The 24555-nt window shown below is 36.7% G+C and overlaps 1 protein-coding gene across 1 annotated transcript; it reads left to right on the top strand.

The window, feature by feature from the left end:
* The first annotated feature begins 5971 nt into the window (after positions 1-5971).
* On the top strand, positions 5972-19774 carry LOC149200009 (uncharacterized). The gene is made up of 5 exons (XM_089399498.1): positions 5972-6117; positions 6287-6487; positions 19021-19107; positions 19201-19293; positions 19466-19774. Exons 2-5 carry the CDS (start codon positions 6371-6373, stop codon positions 19661-19663), a joined length of 495 nt encoding a protein of 164 aa, XP_089255624.1. The 5' UTR covers positions 5972-6117; positions 6287-6370; the 3' UTR covers positions 19664-19774.
* Positions 19775-24555: the final 4781 nt, after the last annotated feature.

The following is a 24555-nucleotide window of genomic DNA, read 5'->3' as shown; positions in this document are numbered from 1 at the left end:
GCACTACAACAAAACCAGCGATTAGCGTCCCTTTTTACTTCTTTTTTTGCATCTAGAGCCCATTTTTGGTGCTATTTGCATCCATGTATCAAATATGGTGCAAAACTTGACACAAAATTTGCATCAAGTTTTGCACCAAATCTTACACCAAGTTTAGCACCAGGTATTGCAATAGGTTTTGCACCACATTTTGCACCAAATTTTATGCCAAGTTTTGTGTCATCCTTTAGACCAGGTTTTGTTCCAGGTTTTACATCAAGTTTGGCACCTAATTTTGTTTGACATACTTTTGCATCCTCATTTGCATCCACTTTTTGCACCTACACTTGCATCAACTTTTGCATCGACTTTTGCATCCTTTTTTGCATCCTTTTTTAAATCATTTTTTGCATCCATTTTTTCATCCATTTGTGCGTCCCTTTTGCGCCAAGTTTTACATCGAGTTTTGTGTCTAGTTTTGCATATAATTTTGCATCTACTTTTGTTGCATCCACTTTTCCATCTTCTTTGGCATCCATATTTACATCCTCTTTAGCATCTATTATTGTACCCACTATTGCATCTAATATTTTTGTGCCACAATTAGCGCCTAGTTTGGCACCTCCTTTTGCACCCACTTTTGATTATAATTTTGCATCCATGTTTGCATCCTCATTTGCGTCTAGGTTTTCATCAACTACTACATCTATTTTTGCATCCCTTTTTGTATCCAATTTTGGACCAGGATTTGCATCGGGTTTTGTGTCTCGTTTTGCATCTACTTTTGCATCGACTTCTATTGCATCCACTTTTGCACACAATTTTGCATCCACTGTTGCACCCATTTTAAATTTCACTTTTTGCATCCCTTTTTACATCTTCATTTGCATCATACTTTGATTCCTTTTTTGCATCTATCATTACATCCACTTTTGTTATGCCACATTTTGCACCATGTTTTGCACTCACTGTTGTATCCACGTTTGCTTCCAATTTTGCATCCATGTTCACATCCTCTTTTGCATCAAATATTGCATCTATTTTTGCATCCACTTTTGTGTCAGGTTTATGCATTGGGTTTTGCATCTCGTTTTGTATCTACTTTTGCATCTACTTACATTGTATCCATTTTTTGCATCCAATTTTGTTTTGCCTGTTGCATCAATGTTTGCTTCCACTTTTACATCCATTTTTGCATCTTATTTTGCATATTTTTTGTCTATTGTTACATCCACTTTTGTTGCACCATATCTTGCGCCTACCATTGCAACCACATTTGCTTCCACGTTTGCATCCCCTATTGCATCCACTTTTGTTTCATCCATTTTTGCATCTGCTTTTGTGTCCGTTGTTGCATCCACATTTGTTTCACCACAATTTGTGCCAAGTTTTACACCTACCATTGGACCCATGTTTGCTTCCACTTTTGCCTTCATGTTTGCATCCAAGTTTGCATTGACAACTGCATCTACTTTTGCATCCACTTTTGTGTCAGGTTTTTCATGTTGTTGTGCATCTACTTATGTTGTATCCACTTTTCATCCAATTTTACTTCTATTGTTGCCCCCATTTCTATGTTCGCTTTTGCATCCCTTTTCCAACACTCATCATATTTTCTGCATTGATGATATTCCTTATGGCATTGACAATTATGAACAATTGATGACAATGTCAATAATATTGACAATGATGAAAATGAAGATGATGGCGATGACATGAATTGTGATTATGATGATAAAGACGATAGTGGTTACAATGACAATGATGATGATGGCAATGATTATGATGATGACGATGCTAATGACGTTGGCGAATCCTCCCAATTTTAGATGTTGTCATTGTCATAATCATAAGCATTATCTTTGGTGTCATCATCATCATTTTCATCTAGGTCATCATCAAAAACTATAATGGCATGAATGATGATGATGATTACAACAATGTCGATAGAAATTACATTAATGATGATGACGGGGATGATAAAAATGACAATGACGATGATAATGGTGGTGATGATCATCATCATCGATCATCTCTCAAAAATAGAGTTGTTATTTCTCTTACGTATATCATTGTGTCCTAAACAACCCTTTTCTAGCACTGATCACATTTTTTGGGTTGATGATATTTCTTACAACATCTACAATTATGAACAATTGCAAACAATGTCCATAATGATGATGATGATGGCATGAATGGTGATTATGATGATAATGTAATGATGGCAATAAAAATGACAAGGATGTGATGATGATGACAATGATTATGATAATGAGAATGACCTTACAATCTTATGGATTCGTGAACAATTACTAGTTTCAATACCATCTTCTGGATACGTATTACTATCATACTTTTTAGATTTTTTGTCTCTCTTGAGGTATCTTACTATAATGGTGTTGTCAACACTAGAAAGATATCTTGTTGTAATGGTGGTTCTAATGTTAGCACTAGCAAAGTTTTTGTTAAATTTTGGTTAAAAAAAACCGATTTATGCAATTATTTTGACAATCTATGTAAAAAAGTAAATAACATCCAATTATTTTGACTGTAGTCCCATTGATTATCATGAATTCACCAGTCTGAAGACCATCTTCTACATACATATTATTATTAAACTTTTTGCATTATATCCCTCTTATATCTTGTTGTAATGGCAGTATTAGCACTAGAAAAATATCTTGTTGTAATGGTGATGTTAGTATTAGCACCAAAAAAATCACTAAATTTTGGTAAAAAAAAGTTTATCATTTATTTATTTTTAATTTGGAAAATTTTTGTTTTTATATTTTTTGTTTTTAATTCTATTTTTATGCAGTAATATTTTTTTTGGTTGAATTTTGGTAGTAACTAGTTTTTGGTCTAATCATATGTATTAACCATGTTCTTTATGCTACAAGTCTAATTGTTGGGACAAAATTGCTCTTTCAAATAAGTTGCAAAAAGCATATAAATGGAAGAATAGCGATGACAACTATTTTCATTGTCCAACTGTTCAGTATATCATGTATGAAAATATTCAACATTTTTATAAACAATGGATTAGAGGTGAGTTTGTAATTGTACATAATGTTTGGATGATACATAAAAACAAAGTTTGTTTCATTGATGTGGTTAGGATCTACTTTGGATACGAAACCCTAGGTTTGGAAGTATGCAAATAATGAATTTGGTTTACCTTTGATAACAAATGAAATTTTATTTCTTTTTCCTCGTAAAACCAAGGAAGATATGGCAATAATTCTCGTTAGAAAACTACTTCTTGTTGAAGGTTTATAATTGGTTGCAAAAGTTCAACAATTGTGTATAGAAGTTTTTAGTTGCTATTAGGGAAACAATGTGATTATAGGTTTTAGCAGACATAGATCATTCTTGGTATTTGATTCACTTTGAGAATATAAGTACACCAAAGTGGATTAGGTTATGAGTGGATTGGCAAAGCAACCCTTATTTGTTCCTTTTAGTTTTTGAGATATCTCAAGTTCAACTAGTGCTAGTAAATGGTTTCAAAGATGTTTGCTAGGTTTTTTCAACAAGGTCACTAGGTCCCAATGTAACATAGATACTTCATATTTGTTGAAAAGTAAAACCCCCACATAGCACTGAATAGATCATTAATGACTACCTAGAGAACTTAGACTAAATTAATCGTGGAAGTAAAAATTACAACCAAATTAATCATGAAAGTAAGAACTACAATTGAAAAAAACACACTTGGTAATATACTAGAATTCATCCTCGCCAAATCCAAAGTTGATGAATAATATGTTAAATCTTTAATGAAACTCATGAAAAATAATAAGCATGTTATCGATATAAGAGTGCATGAACTTTCTTAATGTATATTTGTTAATTGGAGATGATGAATATCTAAATAAAGTTGATGAATAATATGTTAAATATTTGATGAAACTCATGAAAGATAATAAGCATGTTTATCCATATAGGAGTGCACAAACTTTCTTAATGTGTAGTTTACGAGAAATTTTTCCAGCGTAAATCACAAGATATATCATTTGTTTAGGCGTTTCGAACCAACCAGTGTGGTTCATCGTCAGGACAAGTTGAAGAATCAGATCCAACTTTGCATGTTAAATAGTTTGAGCAGAGGGGATATTTGCACCTTAGCCTTAACAACCCTTGCCCAAGATGAATCTATTTAATGGACTAGCTTGGATATGTTAGGTCTTGGATTTCCAGAGTACCCAATCAATGCTTAACTCCCTAGTCCTAGCCAAAATTCACTCCTATTGAAGAGACAACTTGAAAAATCTTGCTAATAAGATTAACAAGTTCGTTCCTTTTGATTGATTTACAACAAACCTTAATGCCTCTCTTTTCTTATCCTCCTCTTCCATTCTCCAACAAAAACTTATTAATCTTATATCATAAACACTTTATATAGGTAAGAATTGTAATCATTTTCCTCAACTCACACGGTACCTTTACACCTCAACCCATATAAGTGGACCTAAGTCCATGGCACAACCCATCACACTCTAAGATGGTTCTAATTGTCTCCTCAAAACTAGGACATAACACACCTTAAATGCCAAATGGTTAAGTCATCCCAAATTTGTGGGATTTTTTCCTTCATGGAACACATTCTAGCTAGTGTTGATCAAACACAATGCACTAACACCACTAACACGCACTAAAAGTCCTAGATACCCTTACGTTGTGGCACGCACCCAAGCACTTCGACTGCACCTCCATAAAATGCACCTTCAACTTTGGATGTTCCAAAATAGTAATATCCTAACCCAATATGGCCTACTTGTTAGATTTGTGTAGTTCCCTCCTTATCAGATCCTTGCACCTCCTTGCACTCCATGGTAAATCTACTCTAATGGTCACCTTCCAAGTTGCAACACTTCCTTTCACATCATGACATAACCACCGATATACATTACAACAACCTTCAACTTCTTTAGTGGGTTGCACATCTATTTCACATTTCTTCTCCATCTTACAAAGTGGTAGTGCCAAGGAGAGAGTATCAAGTTGAATCAAGGATTGCTCACTTAGTACCACTACTAAGTTGCCTTCGTGCAACTTGTCAAATCCCTTAATTTTGTTTCACAACTTCTCATAGGGCTTAACTTGCTTATATACACTTCTAAGTGAGACTACAATCCCCCAACGTCTCCTCTGCAACCCTTGTTAGAGTCTTCTTAGACGTGCAATCATGCCTCACGCTGAATATAACACTAGCATCCCAAATGTGCATGCTCATTCCATCTTTTAATGCTTCGCTGAAACCACATTATGACACTGCTTAAAATGAAATGTTTACATCTTAAGACAATGTACCTACTTTGCTTATGACAATCTAAACTATGCAAGTGGCTAAGAGAGGACTATATTTTCCCAGGATGAAAATATAGGGTCTTACAACCCCATTCACACAATAATTTTAATATATTTCACCCGAAAAAAGATACATACCCTACTCCTTTCAAATTTATCATATAATTTTAAGAAATTAACACTTGTTATTAACTATTAAATAGACTTACTATATATTCTCCTTTGTTTGCACCCACCTTATATGTAAAAACATATAAATATTTTCAATACAACCAAATTAAAATCATATTTTTCCATTTAAAAATTATTAAATTGAAATTAAAAAAAATTACACCTAATAAACTTAAACAACAACCATAAAATTATATTATTATTATTATAAATATTTTATAACCTAACCAATAACCAAAAACATTATATAGTTACTTCTTTAGTGATGTGAAAATAAAAAAAATGTATTTATTGTTTTAATAACACCTAATAAACTTAAACAACAACCATAAAATTATATTATTATAAATATTTTCCAACCTAACCAAGAACCAAAAACATTATATAGCTACTTAACTAGTGATGTGAAAATAAGAAAATGTATTTACTGTTTTTCACTATGAAATTAGCATTTTTGAAAAAGGTAAAGCTTTACTTTTCTTTACAAAACCCCTCCCAACCCAAACTTCGTTTACGTTCTAGAACAAGAAGGAGGATCTGTTCGCTTTTCGCAGGGCGGGAGCGAAAACGAGATTGCAGAGATTTGCGAATTAGGGTTCACCAGTAGCAGACACTCGAACCCCACGATCGGTTCTTCAGTCCATTGACGGCGCCAAGGTATGTTCCATTTTTAACTTCAATGGATTTCCACCCGCACATTCAGTCTTCCACACAGAGAGGAGTACATGCATTTCAAGTTTCTGGTTCAAAATCCAGTGTGTTTTTAGCAGCCACTCTTGTATGTTTAGGTTTTAATCTCTGTGCTGCAATCTGTTACTGTTTGCAGGGATGGCGCTGGAATTTGATGAGTACGGGAGGCCATTTATCATAATAAAGGAGCAGGAGCAGAAGACCCGAATCAGAGGCTTAGATGCTCAGAAGGCCAACATTGCGGCCGCCAGGTCCATTGCGAGAATCCTCCGCACCTCACTCGGCCCCAAGGGAATGGACAAGATGCTCCAGAGCCCCGACGGCGATGTCACCATCAGTAAGCTTCTCTTCCATTTATTGAATCTCTATTTCTGGGTCGGTAAAACCCCTTAAAAATCTAAAAATCTGAAACTAAGTAGAATTTATTTTAAAAAACTTATGATTCGTAAGTAGCAGTTACTTTAAAAAATTTATAGGTTTTCTGAAAGGAGTGAAATAAGCAAATACTCTGCGATCTGCTTACTCTTCCTCACAAACTGTGAGGCTCGCCGAGCTAGATGCTCTACATACGACGCTGACTGCCTACAAAAGCTCCCGAATGGTTGAATGCGTTGAGATGTCACTAACATTGAGAGATAGACACTTTCCAGGGATCTACTTGGCGTAGAGGTACTTTTGGCGGGCTTTTCACTAACCAAGAAACTTCGTTTACAAATTATTTTGCTCAAAATAACACCAATTGCTCGACAACAGAAGGTTCATAAAGAAATGGAAATAATAATTTTAAGAAGAATTTCGGAATAAAGAAATAAATTATATAAATGTCCACAAATGATGAAAGGACATTAGGTTAATGGGACTAAAACTATATATTGATGCTGGAGTGCTTAAAGGTATTCGCTGAAAAGGAGAGACTACAAATAAGATTTCAGATTTAACAGAATGACGAATGATAAAATAACAAAGGGGTGATTATCTCAATTGTTTGTAGCCAATGTTGTTGAGCATCTGGCTGGTTCTGGTTACGTGTTAGTAGGTAACCAGTTTAAATCCCCCAGATTTAGGTGCATTAGTCTATGTCAACAGTTTTACGAAGAATGCCATTCACAAATATGGAGAAGCATCTCTTGGATTTCCTTATCAGATTTTCAAGGGTTATAATAACAGATAAACCTGATACAATGAAGACGAGCATCTGGCTAGTTCTGGTTACGTGTTAGTAGGTAACCAGTTTAAATCCCCCAGATTTAGGTGCACTAGTCTATGTCAACAGTTTTACGAAGAATGCCATTCACAAATATGGAGAAGCATCTCTTGGATTTCCTTATCAGGTTTTCAAGGGTTATAATAACAGATAAACCTGATACAATGAAGACGAGACTAATAGCAGAAGCTTAGAAAATAAATAAGTCCTAATTTATCTAAGCGTCAAAGGAGAGGTATGCAGGGCCATAAACCAAGCTGGATTCTATCCTGGCAAACTTTATTGAAGCTCATCGGACTGCAAAGTTTGACGGGTTACGTGTGGAAGGGAGAACCCTGGTGATGGGTGTCTGTCTAGTGTCTACAAGATATAAGCTGAGAATTATAGCTTTTGTAAGATAGCATACCTAGATGGCCTTGTGGATTATCTGGATGATCTCAACTGTGCTTGGTAAGGGTGCTTCTAAATCATTGATCGTCTGTTATTTTTGCTCATGACTGGTGCATCTACCGGGTCATCGATGCTTCATCCAGCTGAAAAAATGATGCAATCAATCTAGTGGATCTGGGTCTGGAGGACTCATGCATGTCCTGCTCTTAGAGTATTTGGTTCGCTTTACCTTGTTCTTGAATAATGAACTCTGCTTTCACTGTTGTGGGGAGATTCCGGTCTTAATGGATTTTTTGTTGTCATTTCAAAATTTGTAGTGGAGATAGTGGATAAAAGCCATGCACTGCAACAATGCTCCCAGCCAGATAATTTCATTAAATTTTGGAATCTAATAAGAAAAATCGAAATCGAGTAATAGTTTGTGTGGGAAGCAAAGAAAGTGAGAAAAAAAATCTCTTAGCTTTGAGCTTCATTTATGTGTACTTTGTATAACGGCTACTTGGTTAACTTAGTAGGTCAGTCTTTATTATCTAAAATATGCATATTGAAGATTGGATAACACGGCAGTTTCTCCCTCTCATCGCCATTGTCAACATGGTCGTTAGTGAGCATCTCTACATGAACAGAGGATCTATTTGTCCTTTTAATGTTAACAAATTTATAGTTAATTATATAATAAATATTTTGATGTACATGTACATGAGGACTGATTGGCGCCGTGAGCAAATCCAGGCAAGGGTAGGGGGTTCAAGAATTTTAAGGAAGGTTGCCTCTTGTTCATAATTGTTGTGACAATTTTTCTGATTACTGGAGGTTCAAGAATTTCAAGGAAGGTTGCCTCTTGTTCATAATTGTTGTGACAATTTATCTGATTACCTTGACCTCCCTGATTTCAGCATACGTGTAACTAGGAATGGCTATAAACCATAGTAGCAAAATTTGAATCCGAATATGTATTCAAATACAACTCAGTATGGAAAATACCTAATAAAGAAATGCAGCATGGTTCCAATATGGAAATCTATATTTATCAGTATGAAAATAAGCGTTTTGTCCCATATTTTAGGAGAATTTCATCCTCAAAACACACTAAAACCAGAAAAAGCAATTTATTCTTTGAAAATTTTGCAATGTAGTTTATTTTTAAGTGTTTTCTTACTGTTATTTTTATTTTTTTAAGGTTTTTTCTCTGTTTTTTTGGGGCTTATATGTTGATGGGTATCAAAGACATTATAAGGTAAGTGAACTGTTCTGTATCTGCATTGCAGTGAAAACATACTGAATTTTGTACTGTTGCCGAATTTCCATATAATAAAGAGCAATATGACCAAATCTTGCTACTATGCTATAAACTAGATTTCTAGCATTGAAATCCCTTTGTGTATTCAGCTATGGGTCCTGTGGGTCATCTCGACTCCCTCCATGATAGTCCTTAGAACATATTCAGGTTTGTATTTGTTCAATAGAAATGTATGGAAACAAATATTCCTTTCAAAGGTGTAAGACTCTGTCACCAAGCAATATCTAATGTGCCTAAACATGGTTCTATCAACCCTATGGTTGTCTTGTGGTATTTTTTCTTGCTCCTCTGTTCTACACTACTTGGACACTCCATAACATTTTTCTACATTTTAATCATGCTAATTATAGAATGATTGTTAATTTTAGATAACAATGGTATGTTCTTATGCTTTAGAGCAATTTACGTCAATTTTCCTTATTAGCCCAATATAAATTTCCAGATTAGCAATCACATAAATATTGAGAGTATTTGCAAATAGAACATAAACAATAAGAATAAGACAAGTCAAGACAAGAGGGCACAATATTTGGCGGATGCTAGAGAAAAACCCCAATGTGGGGAAAACCCTTTGATCAAATCTTCTTATTATTCTTCAAAAGTTCAGCACAGAGAGAGAGAGAGAGAGAGAGTACATCATATAAAATTACTTGCCCAATCACTGTCAAAACAGTCCAGCCAAACAACAGTTAACAAGATGTAACTAGAAAGTTAATGCTAGTCAAACCAACAAAAATCTCCTCCAAATGAGCTCAGCCAAACCCAGTCAATTCGGCCTCATAATAAGATCTTCATCTTCCAAATTTAGTTGAGATTTAATTTCTACACAGTTCAGCTTCGTAGCTTCATTGAACAGCAATAGCAGAGCTGCTTGGTATGTTGTTACTGCCAAATCTATTACCGATGGCTCTTGGCTCTACACAGTTCATATGGCTCACGATGTATAAGACTTTGTTCCTCTGCATTATGTATAACATTAACACACAGGTTGACTGACACGTTCCTCTACAACAAAGTCAGTTTGACTGAATGGCGTCAATCTGCATTGCTTCTCTGCGACATATTTTGGCATTGATGCATAGTTAATATGGAATCGATACTCCATATATATGTAATCTAACCAATAGCGTCAAAATGGCATCATCTTATATGACCATGGAAATAACTCCTAATGAAGACTGTAATCTTACAGAGACCAGCATAAATACACATGTTGAGTTTAAGATACATAAGGCACCGTTGAGTATTTTTTAAGTGATAAGACACCATTGTTGAGAATTCGATGTTTATATGTAATCTAACCAATAGCATCAAATGGCATCATATTATATGACCATGGAAAGAACCCCTAATGAAGACTGTAATCTTACAGAGACCAACATAAATAAACTTGTTGAATTTAAGATCCACAAGGCACTGTTGAGTTTTTTTTTTAAGTTACAAGACACCATTGTTGACAATTTGCTGTTTAGATTCAAGTCTAGGGCATATAGTTGGCATAGTAAGAAAAGATATGTTGCTCCCTCAGAACTCACTAATACTTCTCACTGGCACTAGCTAGTAAGGTGACTATCAAGAAGTGAAAGGAACAAATCTCTATGATACCAAAGATCATCTGACTTCACTTCTAAGGAATGTCAGACTTTTGTTGTGTCTTCAATCTCCATAATAAGTCCAGGAGTATCCACCGATCTTCATTCTCTGAAGCATTGATCTATCTCATTGGTATAATTTCCTTTGCCTATCTTCAATATCATAATCAAGGAAGAGCATATGCATGGGTAGATTGTTCTGGAAATCAGTGATATTGTTGACATCCACTGTCAATACTATTAGCATTTCAAAATAAAAACTATCTTCTACCCTTGGGGTTTCAGACGAAGCAGGGTTTCAAATCATAACCAGTCTGAAAAACCATTGGAGTTGGGGGCTCTTTGACTAGGTTCTGAAAGTGCATGCTATTTGTAAGATTGGTTTAATGAAAGGAAGGGTAAAGAGGGTATAGCCAAATTAATTGATAGGTTTCTGGTGGACACCAAAATTAGGCTATACCTACCTTCAGTGACAATGGAATTCACAACCACCAAACCCAAATTTTATATTTTTTAGGCACTAGCTGGAGTAGTGGATAAAACCACCACTCCTTTAGATCCAAATAATTTTAACTTCTATATTGATCCATCGCCACTTTATGTTATTTCCTTGTAGACAAAGGGATGGAACTCCCTGTCTGAAACATAAAACAAAATTTAAGGAATAGTAGCATGAGTCGAGCAGTGTTCTCTCCTCTGATGAGTTGTGGCACAAAAACCGTGCATTATCTAAGTCCCTCCTCTTTAAGGTAGAACTGGGTGACTGATTAGCTGACCTGGAAAACTTCTTCATCCTCTATTGCAAAACAGAGTATTTCTATGTTAGTCAGTCGAATTCACATGGAAAATCCAATCTGTGATATGTTTTATTTCTCTAAAATAAAACAAAATTAACCATATGTTGCATTACAGATTTGTTTTCGACTTGCATCTCAATCAGCGATATTAGGCTATATATCTCAATAAATTACTGTTTTCATTGTCACGTTCCAGGTACTCCTTTGAGATCAAGTCCTGAATTCTGGATTTTATTACTTTAAGTTTGGGCTTGAATGTGCTTTGGAACTGTTCAACACACTCACTCAATAGTTGTTGCTGAGGTAAGATTTTTCTAGCCTTCATGATGAGAACTATTGTTGAATCTATTCAGAAATGTCTGTCTTCTTTTACATTTTCAATCACTCTATTCCTCTCATTTGCATTCATATCTGTAAGTGGAATCTTAATATTTTTCAACTTGTGCGAAAAGGGAGGATTGAATTCAAAATTATCACTTGTACATATTGTTGCAGTGCTAGGTTCCTTTAGAAGAATCTCGATCTTGCCACATGAAACTAAATACAGAAGTTGAATAAGATCTTCATCTTCCAAATTTAGTTGAGATTTAATTTCTACACAGCTCATCTTCGTAGCTTCATTGAACAGCAGTAGCAGAGCTGCTTGGTATGTTGTTACTGCCAATTCTATTACCGATGGCTCTTGGCTCTACACAGTTCATATGGCTCATGATGTATAAGACTTTGTTCCTCTGCATTATGTATAACATTAACACATAGGTCGACTGGCACATTCTTATACAACAGAGTCAGTTTGAATGAATGGCATCAATCTACATTGCTTCTCTGCGACATATTTTGGCACTGATGTATAGTTAATATGGAATCGATACTCCATATATATGTAATCTAACCAATAACATCAAATGGCGTCATCCTATATGACCATGGAAATAACTCCTAATGAAGACTGTAATCTTACAGAGACCAGCATAAATAAACATGTTGAGTTTAAGATCCATAAGGCACAGTTGAGTATTTTTTAAGTGATAAGACACCATTGTTGAGAATTCGATGTTTATATGTAATCTAACCAATAGCATCAAATGGCATCATCTTATATGACCATGGAAAGAACTCCTAATGAAGACTGTAATCTTACAGAGATCAGCATAAATAAACTTGTTGAATTTAAGATACACAAGGCACTGTTGAGTTTTTTTTTTAAGTGACAAGACACCATTGTTGACAATTCGCTGTTTAGATTCAAGTCTAGGGCATATAGTTGGAATAGTAAGAAAAAATATGTTGCTCCCTCAGAACTCACTGATACTTCTCACTGGCACTAGCTAGTAAGGTGCCTATGAAGAAGTGAAAGGAACAAATATCGATGATACCAAAGATCATCTGACTTCACTTCTAAGGAATGTCAGACTTTTACTGTGTCTTCAATCTCCATAACAAGTCCAGGAGTATCCACCGATCTTCATTCTCTGAAGCATTGATCTATCTCATTGGTATTACCTCCTTTTCCTATCTTCAATATCATAATCAAGGAAGAGTGTATGCATGGGTAGATTGTTCTGGCAGTCAGTGATATTGTTGACATCCACTGTCTGTACTATTAGCATTTCAAAATCAAAACTATCTTCTACACTTGGGGTTTCAGTCGAAGCAGGGTTTCAAATCATAACCCTGCAAAAAGTTTTGAATAACAGTAAGAAGATCTTCATCAAGTTTGAGCTTTATCTAGCAGCAGGGCTGCTCCATTTCAGTAGTATGAATGACTTGTTTCAAGTATGGTAGTAAGGATGACCAGGAAGAACAATCTGTACAGAATGGAGCTGAAGAGACACAAGAATTCAAAGTTGGAGAAAATATACAACTTGTGAAAGTAGACACAGTGGCTAGCAACCAGGAACCTTCTAACATGGGTGCTCCATTGAAGATGCCTATGCTTACAGAAGGCCTTGATATGTCTTCTTGCTTGAATTCTTTGTTTGGTACTGGACTTTAGTGATCCATTAGATAAGCCAAATCTTATGGAGAGTAATGATGCATTATTTTGTTCAGGTATTGATGATTCTCTTCCAGAAAATATCTCAGAGATTTAATTTAATTTCTACACAGCTCATCTTCGTAGCTTCATTGAACAGCAGTAGCAGAGCTGCTTGGTATGTTGTTACTGCCAATTCTATTACCGATGGCTCTTGGCTCTACACAGTTCATATGGCTCACGATGTATAAGACTTTGTTCCTCTGCAATATGTATAACATTAACACACAGGTTGACTGACACGTTCCTCTACAACAAAGTCGGTTTGAATGAATGGCATCAACCTACATTGCTTCTCTGCGACATATTTTGGCACTGATGCGAGGAGAGATACATTATAGAGCTACTTAGAGGGCTAGAGGTGGATTATTGTATAACACATATGCTAGGGAGTCACACCACAATCCAAGCTTTCTCTTTTAGTAGGTTTTAGTGTGTTACTGCTGTGGCATGCATTATGGCGATACCATCCCTACAGGAGCTATGGTCATTATTAGAAAGATTTCTGGTGAGCTTAGTATGCATTGATACAGTGGTTTTAGGAGATGGTTTATAAGGAGTGCAATGCAGATGTTGAGTGTAGAAATATACATATCACATATGGAAATTTCATTATGGCTTTCTAGTGGGAGTGATTAGCTTGTTGGAGACCAAAACTTCAGATGCTACCGAATACAGAAAACACTCTGATTTTCTTTTTTTCCTGCCTTTCTCGAAACCTCGTTCTGGATAATCCACTCATCAGAGGTATGAAAGTGAAGGACTTGAAATACCAACCTTCATCTCCCAGATGCTGGGAACTTGGGAGAGAATGCTGGATGGTTTCAAGATCTCACTTCTGTGGAATATGGTTTCAATATTTTCATGCTGATCCTGAGACCCCGGGTGAGCAATCTGTCATTAGCAGATCCCAGTCTTTAAGCAGTTAGTCCTGTTTGGACACTAGGAGATCCCTCTTTAGCTCCTTTTACAGCTTTCATGAACCCCACCCATCTTAGTGACTGGTTCCTTAGCTCCTTTCGGTCGCAAGAGAGAGGATACGTTACGTAACGAGTCTTTATGTGCAAGATTGGTCAAGCGAGATTCTTATTCCCGGTTAAAAGATATGAATTCTGGGATGAATGGGGAACTGGTATTAACATCCTCCTTTTATATCTAATTTGGCCAGTAGGTGGAGCACCGGTGTGCTGGCTGATTGCTCCTAGAGCGGTAGGGCCCCTCACTTTCTTTTGTTCGGCTTTCCCAGGTGATTGGAAGATCTGGCCATAGCTATAGGAATAAGCTGGGGGCGCTCTTGCCAGCCATTGTGGATTCGGTAATTGCTTGCCATTGTGAAAAGGTTGGAAGAGCTCAAATAAGAATAGGGGTCGCCTAATAATAGTAAGTAGGGCAATGCACTAATCTGAACCTATGGATGGAATCAGCCCAATCTATCTATCCTGTTGGCCCCGATTGGAATCCTGTAGGAAAAAACTGGCTTAGTCAATCAATGCTTGAGCAGAAACATCCCTCATATCGCCGCCCATCCGATATAGCTGGGCATCCGATCTAGGTCAGACCTCATCAAGGTGTTGAGCATCCATAAGGTAATCCGATCAATAAGCGAGAACGAGGGCATGAATGAACCCTTTATAAGTCAGGGGCCTGCCTGTCACTTCAAATATAAAATTGAGATTGATGTGCCTGGATGGATGATTTGGACTAGCTAGATGCCGGCCCACCTCCCCGCTGGCACTACTCCCGATATAGGGATTCGATCCAGCCAAAGCAGGTGCAGGGAAGAATCCAACCGGGCGATTAGTCTTTGTGTTATGAGCTTTCTTGGTGGAAACATGTACACTGGTCTATGTGCCTCACTGATTAGTAATTTTATACCATCCTGTAATAAATAGACTATAGATATGAAACCTACTCACTATCCATGGTACTTGTTGGCTCTCTCCCTCTTTCACACTGATCTAGCCTCTAAGATCTTTATAGAAATTTCTAAGATCTTTATATGAAACCAATTCTCAGACAGAGAAGAATGGATATCATGAAGAAAACCTAAATTTTATGGCTATAGAGGATGCAATTCCTAGAGGCCAGGCCAACAAGCCCTTCTGGGCTCATGGGGTTGACTTATTGGGATATTCTTTGGGGTCCAGGAGGCATGCCAATTTGCCATTTGAAGATCCTAATTCTCCTCGCCATTCGCAAATCGTTCGTCTGTGCTTATGCTCAGAGAGGATAGCTCAGCTTGAGAATGTAAGTTGATAATCTGTACTGATAGATTTATAGATAGTTTTGTAGCATTGCTGCAAGTCAATAGCCAATACTGTGTATTGTTTGATTTAGTAGTGTCAGAGAAGTCATATGGGGAGGATAGGAATTATGTTATGCGGATATGAAGTCCATAAGGTTTATTTCCTAGTATCTAGGTCAATGAAGAGGATAGGAATTGTTCTGTAACTGTGGATAGGAAGTCCATAAGGTCTATAGCCTAGTGATAGCTAGGCCATAAAGTCTATTATCTTCCATGTTAATAGAGTTTATTGTCCACAAAGAGTTTATAGTCCATGAGGTCTTACATTTGTGCATTGTTAATGCCAGTAAATGCACACTAGGTTTTGTTCTCTACGTTATATCATTATAAATTAATGAACTATAAGTTCTATGATTTCATGAGTATCAATTTTGATGTTGATGGATTGCCATCACAGGTTTGCAAGACAGAAAGAACAACAATGTGTGGAGCTTTAACAGCAGCTGGGCTTAAAGCCACTTCCGTTCTCAAGGAGCTTGGCAATCGCTGGGAGCATTATTCTGTCATAACTCTGGTTGACTGCAGAAGCCTCATTGGCAGCAGCCTATCTGATCATAGTGTTGGTAAGGTTTTGCCAATTCCATATTTGCACATTGCTTTATTTTATTTTGAATTACCACTGCTGCTTCAAAGTTTTGTCTAGTTTTCACAGTATGTTTTTGTATTTATTTACAGTTATCGGTTTCTGTAGGTTTAATTTATTTATGGCATGATTTCTTGCACTCTATGAACTGGGTTTTTCTAGTGTGAGCAGTCATGTTGTTCATGGTATATATGTTGTACAGATACACTTGTATTCAGTAAGAAAGCAATTGTGTGTGGTTCTATCAGCTACAAACAGTATTAGTATATCTCAATTTGTATACCCTTTATTTTTTTATTAATTTTCTTCTGATCAGTTGTGTGGATATTTGTATTGCTTCCCTTGACCCTTATTTCGGTTTCTTGTGGGCACGAAGGTTTCTACCATTCTGCTATTATGAATACCCATCATATCAATGAAACAGGGTACTTTTGGGAGCTGGCCAGACAATGCTCAAATGCACTTGATACATCTATGAGGAATCGAAAACATTTCACAGACATGAGTGATGTCAACTTCCTTATGTGCCAAGCAATTCAACATCCTTATTTAACTCCATCATATTCACTTCGCACTTCACTTATTGTTGTATTTGAAGGTCCCATGGTGGACGAAATGGATGAATTGAAAAGGGCAATAGGTTTAGAGGATTATATGGGATGCTCTTCTGTTCATGGAGTAGGACCTTCTCTTGCAGTTTTTGATACAGTCAAAAATGGAGCTTTGGATTGTGCATGTGTATATCCCGCATCTTTGCATTCCAGAAAACAAATGCAAACTTTAATTAACTGTATAAAGAGTATCCTCATTGGTGCTGCTAAGCTCTGAGAGAAAGTGTCAGGTGGAGACCTTGACAGAAACCTGACTGTGCAAATGGGATAAAGGATATCATCTAGGAAAATCTTATGTAGCCATTGTTTTCGTTCATGCAAAGCAGTGTTTTTTTGTAGCACGGACTTTTATCATTAAATACTACCATATGATAAACAACGATCTTATCTATCAATTTGCAAGTATTGTTTATATTTTTCCCTCATATCTTTTCAGAGTGAGAATCCCAATTTCAATTTATTGAAAATAAAAATACACAAGTGTGGCCAAGCTCGGAATCCTATTGAGACAATAAGATGCAAGAGAATACACCAAGTCCTTATGTCCTTGGAGCACCTACTACATGAGAAAAAAAATAAAAAATCACCTAGTTAATTCAAGGAAAATGATATAGCCTAAATCCAAAGAAATGCAGAGGTTCCATCTTTCCATAGGCGCATAATAATATTGTATGCATAAGAGATAACATATACATAACACAAATTTTCTCTGCTTTCTTTTATCTGTTGTCACCCAGATGGCCCTGGTTAGTTTTGTAGTCAAAAGTGGTCAAATCTTGTAGTCAATGGCTACAGAATTATTTGATGTTGTTGTCTGACATAAGGTTGTTTCCCTGTGCTGTAGTTGATCTATAAACTGAAGTATAACTAGAGGTGTTCTAGTTTTCAGCGGATATTTTATAGTATCTGAGAATTCATATGTATAGCACAAAGAAGTTCAATGCAATTCTTCACTATTAAGAAATATGTTAATAGATAGTAACCTTGTTTTCCTATTAGTGAACAAACATTTACATTCAGTCGGTATACATATTACAGGATTTCAAAACAAAAGGCTCAGAGTCTTTATAGAAATTTCACATATGGAAATTTCATTATGGCTTTCTAGTGGGAGTGATTAGCTTGTTGGAGACCAGAACTTCAGATGCTACCGAATACAAAAAACACTCTGATTTTCCTTTTTGCCTGCCTTTCTCGAAACCTCGTTCTGGATAATCCACTCATCGGAGGTATGAAAGTGAAGGACTTGAAATACCAACCTTCATCTCCCAGATGCTGGGAACTTGGGAGAGAATGCTGGATGGTTTCAAGATCTCACTTCTGTGGAATATGGTTTCAATATTTTCATGCTGATCCTGAGACCCCGGGTGAGCAATCTGGCATTAGCAGATCCCAGTCTTTAAGCAGTTAGTCCTGTTTGGACACTAGGATATCCCTCTTTAGCTCCTTTTACTGCTTTCATGAACCCCACCCATCTACTCCTGAACCTGGACCACCTGTAACTCCTGCTACTGATCTTTAGTCAAATCCATGAAGGGAGCATGCCAGGAAAGCATTTTTATTATTGATGGCATAACTGTTGCAGGTCCAATTAGAGAAAAATTGTTTGATATGGACAGCAACAGAAAACATGAGGGATTCATTGACCCTGCCAAAATTGAGGGAAACAATGGTCAGGAAGCTGGAGAGAACCAAAATTTCGAAGTTGGAGAAAATATACAGATTGTGGTGAGCAAGTAGGAACCTTCCCAACTGGATACTCCGTTGAGGATCCATGAGGTTACGCCGGGATATAATATATCAACCTGTTTAAGCACCTTATTTGGCCTGGACTCTAGTATTCGATCCAAAAATTCAGAACTTAGAAAAAGTTACAATATATCCCCTGGTTTAAGTATGAATGAATCTCTTCTAGAAGACACAAAGAAAAGTCGGCAATGAGAGCATTCAGGTATTGAATTTTTCATTAAGCATTATTTAGAATGTATTAATACTTATAAGTATCTTAAACATGTATTTGTGTGAAAATAAATTGAATTGGTTTATGTTTAAGGACAATGCATCCAAGGCGAGGTTAACCAAGACAAAAGTCACTCATCGTAGTGGCCAGAAAGGTTTAAAAGCACTGATAACAACCTTTGTAAGTATATTAAACATGTGATATTTTTTTAATAAATTTTGTACTAGAAGAAAGTCATTGTTATCTAATTTCTCCCTATTTACTGATTGATAGGAACTAAAATATGGAAGACCTCCAAATCATTTGGAAAAGGAGGTGCTGCAGGAAAAGAGATGGGTTGAATTTGTTGTTTGGATGGACTCCATGGTATGTAATCTTAGTTGGATTTCCAATATACTTTTAAACCATATTTTCATTTTATTTTTTAGTACTATTAGATATTATATCTTACTTCATTTTATGGTTAACATTGTATAACAAAAACATGCGTTGTGTTATGTAATTAATACTAACATGTAATATTGATTTTTTTTGTCAGAATGCTATAGGTAATGATTGCCAAGACGATGATCCAAATTATGTTCAACATATATCAGGAGATGATGAGGATGAGGATGAGGATGATGGTGGTGAAGGAGGAGATGATGATGATAGTTGCGGTGTTGGTGATGATGTGGATCAGAGTAATGAGGATGGTCAAGATGATCATGAGGATGATCTTGGTGGTGGTAGCTAGGCATGCACATGCATTATTTTTTATGAAGAAATTATTGTGTAGAATGACATTGTTATGTTTAGATGGGTGTTGTGAATTTACCCTATATCAATGAGACATTTTGATTTTGTAATCATACGATGAGTTTGATTTATGTATGTTGTTAATTTATCGTAGAATAACGATATTCATGAAATATTTTGATTTGTTAATCATATTTGAATTTTACTTGTTTTGATTAAAAATAATACTGATTTTATTAGTATTATGTTTCTATTTTATACATGTTTTGAAAGTTGTTAATGACACATTGTTATTTTTTTGGATGGATGTTGTCAATTTCTCTTAAATTTCTTTACAATTGATTTTGAATTGTGATATCTGCTTTAATGATATTTAGAAACTATCATATATTTCACTATGAATCTATAAAGGGGGTCATATATGTAAAGAAAAATATACTCTATATAAGAAGGCAAATGCGGATGTAACCATGGATGCAAAATTGAAAGTAAAATTGGATGTTAAACTAGGAATTAATACAAAATGCAGACAATTGACATACAAAGTGTTTTAAATTAGAAGTGAAAAATTGTGCAATAGTTGACACAAAGAAGGGAACAAAACATGGCATACAAAAGGATATCAAATTGGGCAAAAACAAGGACACATAAATGGGCACCAAATTAGATGCAAAAAAAGACAACAACTAGATGTAAAATAAGATGCAAAGTTGAGCGTTAAAAAGAAGCAAAAAACGTTACAAATTAATATGCCAAATGATGATGCAAATAATGGTGTAAATTTGGGATGCAAACTTGGTTGCAAAAAAGGAAAAAAAAAAGATGTAAGAAAAGACATAAAACAAGATGCAAAATGGGGCTGAAAAAAGGTGAAACCAAAGATGCCATATTGGATGTAAAACATGATTCCTAATCACATGCAAATTTAGGCTCGAACTCAGACACAAAATTATATGCAAATGTGGATACAAAATGAGGCAAAAAAAGATGCAAATTTGGATGGTGAAAACGATGTAAAACTAGACACCAAAAAAATCCAAAATTGGATGAAAAAGTCGGTGTAAATAATGGTGCAACATTGGACACAAGTAGACACAAAAAAATGGTGCAAAAAGGGGCATAAAATAGCTTAAAATTGGATGCAAAACTTGGTGCAAAAACAAATACAAAAGTAGACGTAAAAAATGGCTCTAAATTGAATGTACCATTAGACACAAAATAAGATGCAAAGGTGGACACAACACATGACTCAACATAAGATGCAAATATAAATGCAAATTTGGATGCTCAAAATGATGTAACATTAGATGCAAGAGATGGTGTTAAAAATGATGCAAAATTGGATGAAACAAATGACGCAAAATATGGTGCAAAATGAGATGGGAAAAATGGAGACAAATCAAACATAAATGTGGATGTAAAAAATGGTCCAAGAAAAGATGCAAAAATGGGCACAAAAATGGATGCAAAATTTTGTGCTAAATCAAATTCAACACATGGTGCAAAGATAGGCACCAAAGTTGGTGCAAAAATAGAAGCAAAAACTAGTGTAAGACTAGATACAAAACCTGGCGTAAGACTAGATGCAAAAACTGACACAAAATGGATGCATAAAAAGACGTTAAATCGGATTCAAAATACAGTGTAAACTTGATGCAAATGATGGTGCAAAAATGGAAGCAAAGAATGACACAAAATAGGAAGCAAAAGAGAATGAAAAATAGATGCAAAAAATGACACAAAACTAGAAGCAAAACCTGTCATAAAATAAGATGCAAATCTTGGTTCAAAATTTGACGCAAAAAATGATGCATAGTTTGGTGTAAAAAGTGATACAAAATCTAGCGTGAAAAAGGATGCAAAATCAGGTGCAAAAAAGGACCCTTTAAAAATTGTACAATAGAGCCAAATTTAGTGCCAGGTTGCTCATCACAATTACAAAAAAAATGCACTAAAATCTGGGGCTAAATCTGGCGCAAATCGCTGGTTTTGTTGTAGTGGTGGAAGATATCATGTTGCAGGCTCTTACGAATGCTACCTCCCCCACATAGAATGGAGGTGGAAGTGCGAAAGTTCCCATTAATGTGGGGTCTTTCAGTAGGCCTACTCCGATGTCTTGCAACGAATGGTTGCTTCCATGGATCATGGGAATGCTTCCTGTAACTTGTGAACCATTAGGGAGGAAGTTTTGTTGGTCGACGATCGTAATCCCTCCTTCAAACGGGAATGCGATGTTCCTAAAATAAGTCGACACAACAGCTGCCATGGCATATATCCATGGTCTTCCCAGTAGGATGTTGTAGTCAAGATTTCCATCAATGACTTCGACATCTATTTCTACTGTTTTTCCTCCTAGTTCAACCTTCAAGTTATTAAGGATACCGTACGGGGTATAAGTCCTTTTGTCGAATGCTTTTAGTGTCGTCGAAGATTGCGACAAGGTTGGAGATCCTAAAGTTTTCCAGCAACTCATCGACATAATACATGTAGATGCCCCCTCATCAATAATTGTTCGGTGAACAGTTTTGTTGAGGGCTTTCACTTGAATAAGGAAAGCTAGTTGAGCTGGTAACTGAGGATCGTATCCTTTGTGATCAAAGGATACAAGATTGGAATCCTTAGGATCAACCCCACCAATAGCCGAAAACAAAGCCTGCCTTTGGGATGGGCAATTTTGTAGCACTTCAAGAGTCGACATAGCGGATGGCGATTGGGCCAAATCTTCCACTATGTTATAATGCTGCGCCGCTCTGGCGCGAGGATTAAATGTCGACTTGTGTACTACTCCCTTTGGCGGTTTTATTGTTAATTCAGGAATGATGGGCGGTACAACTTCTAACAAAGTTGTTGTCAAACTACTTGGTTGATCTTTACCTTTGTCGTTCGACAGCTGCGGATTCACGTAATCTTTGTTCCTTGTCGAAATCAAAGCATCATTTTGTTGTTTTGAAACCGACAACATAAGCACTTGCGACGGGGAAGCATTTCCACTATCAACCAGATTTTGACCTGGGTTGGGAAATGGATCAGTTAACACAGCTGAGGTTTGTGAACTTTTAAAGAACCTTTTAAGCTCAGCTTTGTAGGGACAATCCCTTGTCCAGTGATCCTCCTCGTCACATATCATGCATGGACTTTTTGGTTTCCCTTTCCCAGGAGAGTTTGAAGAAGCTTTCCCAGGAGATGACTCACCCTATTTCTTCTTCTTCCCTTTGTTTTGCTTCTTCTTGCTTCCTGGTTGATTGGTTTCTTTGCCTTTATCTGCTGATACGGCATTTACTTCCGAAGCAAGAATTTCTTCTTTTGCATTTTGATCCGAATTCTTACGGGCTTTCTTAGACGAAGCCTTTATCGATTTCGCGTTTTCCGTGCCAATCACACCATCGCCGGCATGAGAGTCACTATTGGATTTAGGAGGAGGAGGAATTGAAAATTCCGGTCTAGGGGCGTCAGGTATTTTGTCGTAGAGCGTGCCAGACTGAGTATAAACTAAGTCTAGATATTGTGCATGAGCAATAACTTGCTCCTCTGTTACGACTCCTCCTTTTGCCACATCTTCTGTTATAGCAGGAAGTAACGACTTTATAAACCATTCAGCTAACAGCTGATCGGGAACGTACGTTTTCACCATCCTACGATGACGACGCCACTCATGTATATGATCAGATATATGAGTGGCAGTTGTCTGCTTAAAGTTGGTTAATATTTTTGTTCCCGTTTCATACCTTATCGGTAATTTAAAATGGGTTAAGAAAGTCGTGGCTAGGTAGCTAAAATTGTCGAATGAGGCTCTAGGTAATTCAATATACCATTTAGCCGCTGGACCTGTCAATGTCCTCTGAAAAAGGCGAAGCCTTATTGAATCATCGTTCAGGGTGTTCGATGAACACCACAGATGAAACGTCATCACGTGATTCGATGGGTCTTCACCTGGATTTCCATTGAATTTAGGAATGTCAGATGGAAGTTTGTGAGGAATCGCTGGCCACCAAGGGGCATAAGCAATCGGATCGTTGGTTAATTGGTGTAAATCGGGTAACTCTAAAGTTGCCACAAATGGCAACTGTTGATTTAGGTTAGGCGAAGCATAACCAGGGTACGATGGAATCGCTTGAGCAGTGGGTCTTTGCATACCAGCATAATGTAATTGATGTTGGTATGATTGATACGGTTGGTGGACTTGACCACCGTAAAGTGGTTGGTTTTGACCGTTTTGAATATACGGTTGTCCACTGTTCGCAAAGATCTGTTGTTCAGAACCTTGGTACACTTGCTGGAATTGTGGTTGTTGGTATTGCACTAGCCACGGTTGTGAAGCCATGTTCTGTTGCGCTATGCTAACCGTTGGACCAAGGTGTGGGGTAATTGTACCCGTTTGGACCCATATCGCCCCACCAGTTGGCGATTGTGGTTGTGACCCATGGTCAAGGGGCTGTTGCATTACAACCTGAGACATCTGAGGTTGACATGCAACAGGTATCGCTTGAACTTGTGACATTGTTACAATAGCCGGTGTGGTTGGGATGTTCGTCATAGGTACACATTGTTGCATAGAATATACAACCATTGGTTGTTGAGGTAGCATAGGTACCCAACCACTTGATGTAATTCCAGTATAACCTGAATATTGTTGTGAACTCCCGTATGGATACCCTCCCGGAGGGGGTAATGAAAGGGCATACTGCCCCCCATACGGTAGCAATCCCGAACTCAAGGGGATTGATTGTCCTTGGGGACTGGATTGCCCAAAATGACCTCCAAATGGATCAATCTGGCGAGTCTCAACATAAGAGTTGCCGGATATTATTCCGGATGAACAAACTGGAACAGACCACACTGTCGAAATAGTCCCTTGGTGGACTCCTTCTAGTTGTTGCGAGCTAGTCGGGA

Source organism: Pinus tabuliformis, chromosome 2_1 (assembly GCF_031772625.1).
Source record: "Pinus tabuliformis cultivar Carrire ecotype Pingquan chromosome 2_1, CPIR1, whole genome shotgun sequence".
Lineage (NCBI taxonomy): Eukaryota > Viridiplantae > Streptophyta > Pinopsida > Pinales > Pinaceae > Pinus > Pinus tabuliformis.
The sequence above is the reverse complement of the archived record's forward strand: the minus strand, read 5'-3'. Positions and strand labels throughout refer to the sequence as shown.

Coding starts and splice junctions, on each gene's coding strand:
- LOC149200009 (XM_089399498.1), top strand. CDS start 6,371: ATGCTCAGAAGGCCAACATTGCGGCCGCCAGGTCCATTGCGAGAATCC. Junction 6,488..19,020: donor CGACGGCGATGTCACCATCA/GTAAGCTTCTCT, acceptor TTTATGTTTAAG/GACAATGCATCCAAGGCGAG. Junction 19,294..19,465: donor TTGTTTGGATGGACTCCATG/GTATGTAATCTT, acceptor TTTTTTTGTCAG/AATGCTATAGGTAATGATTG.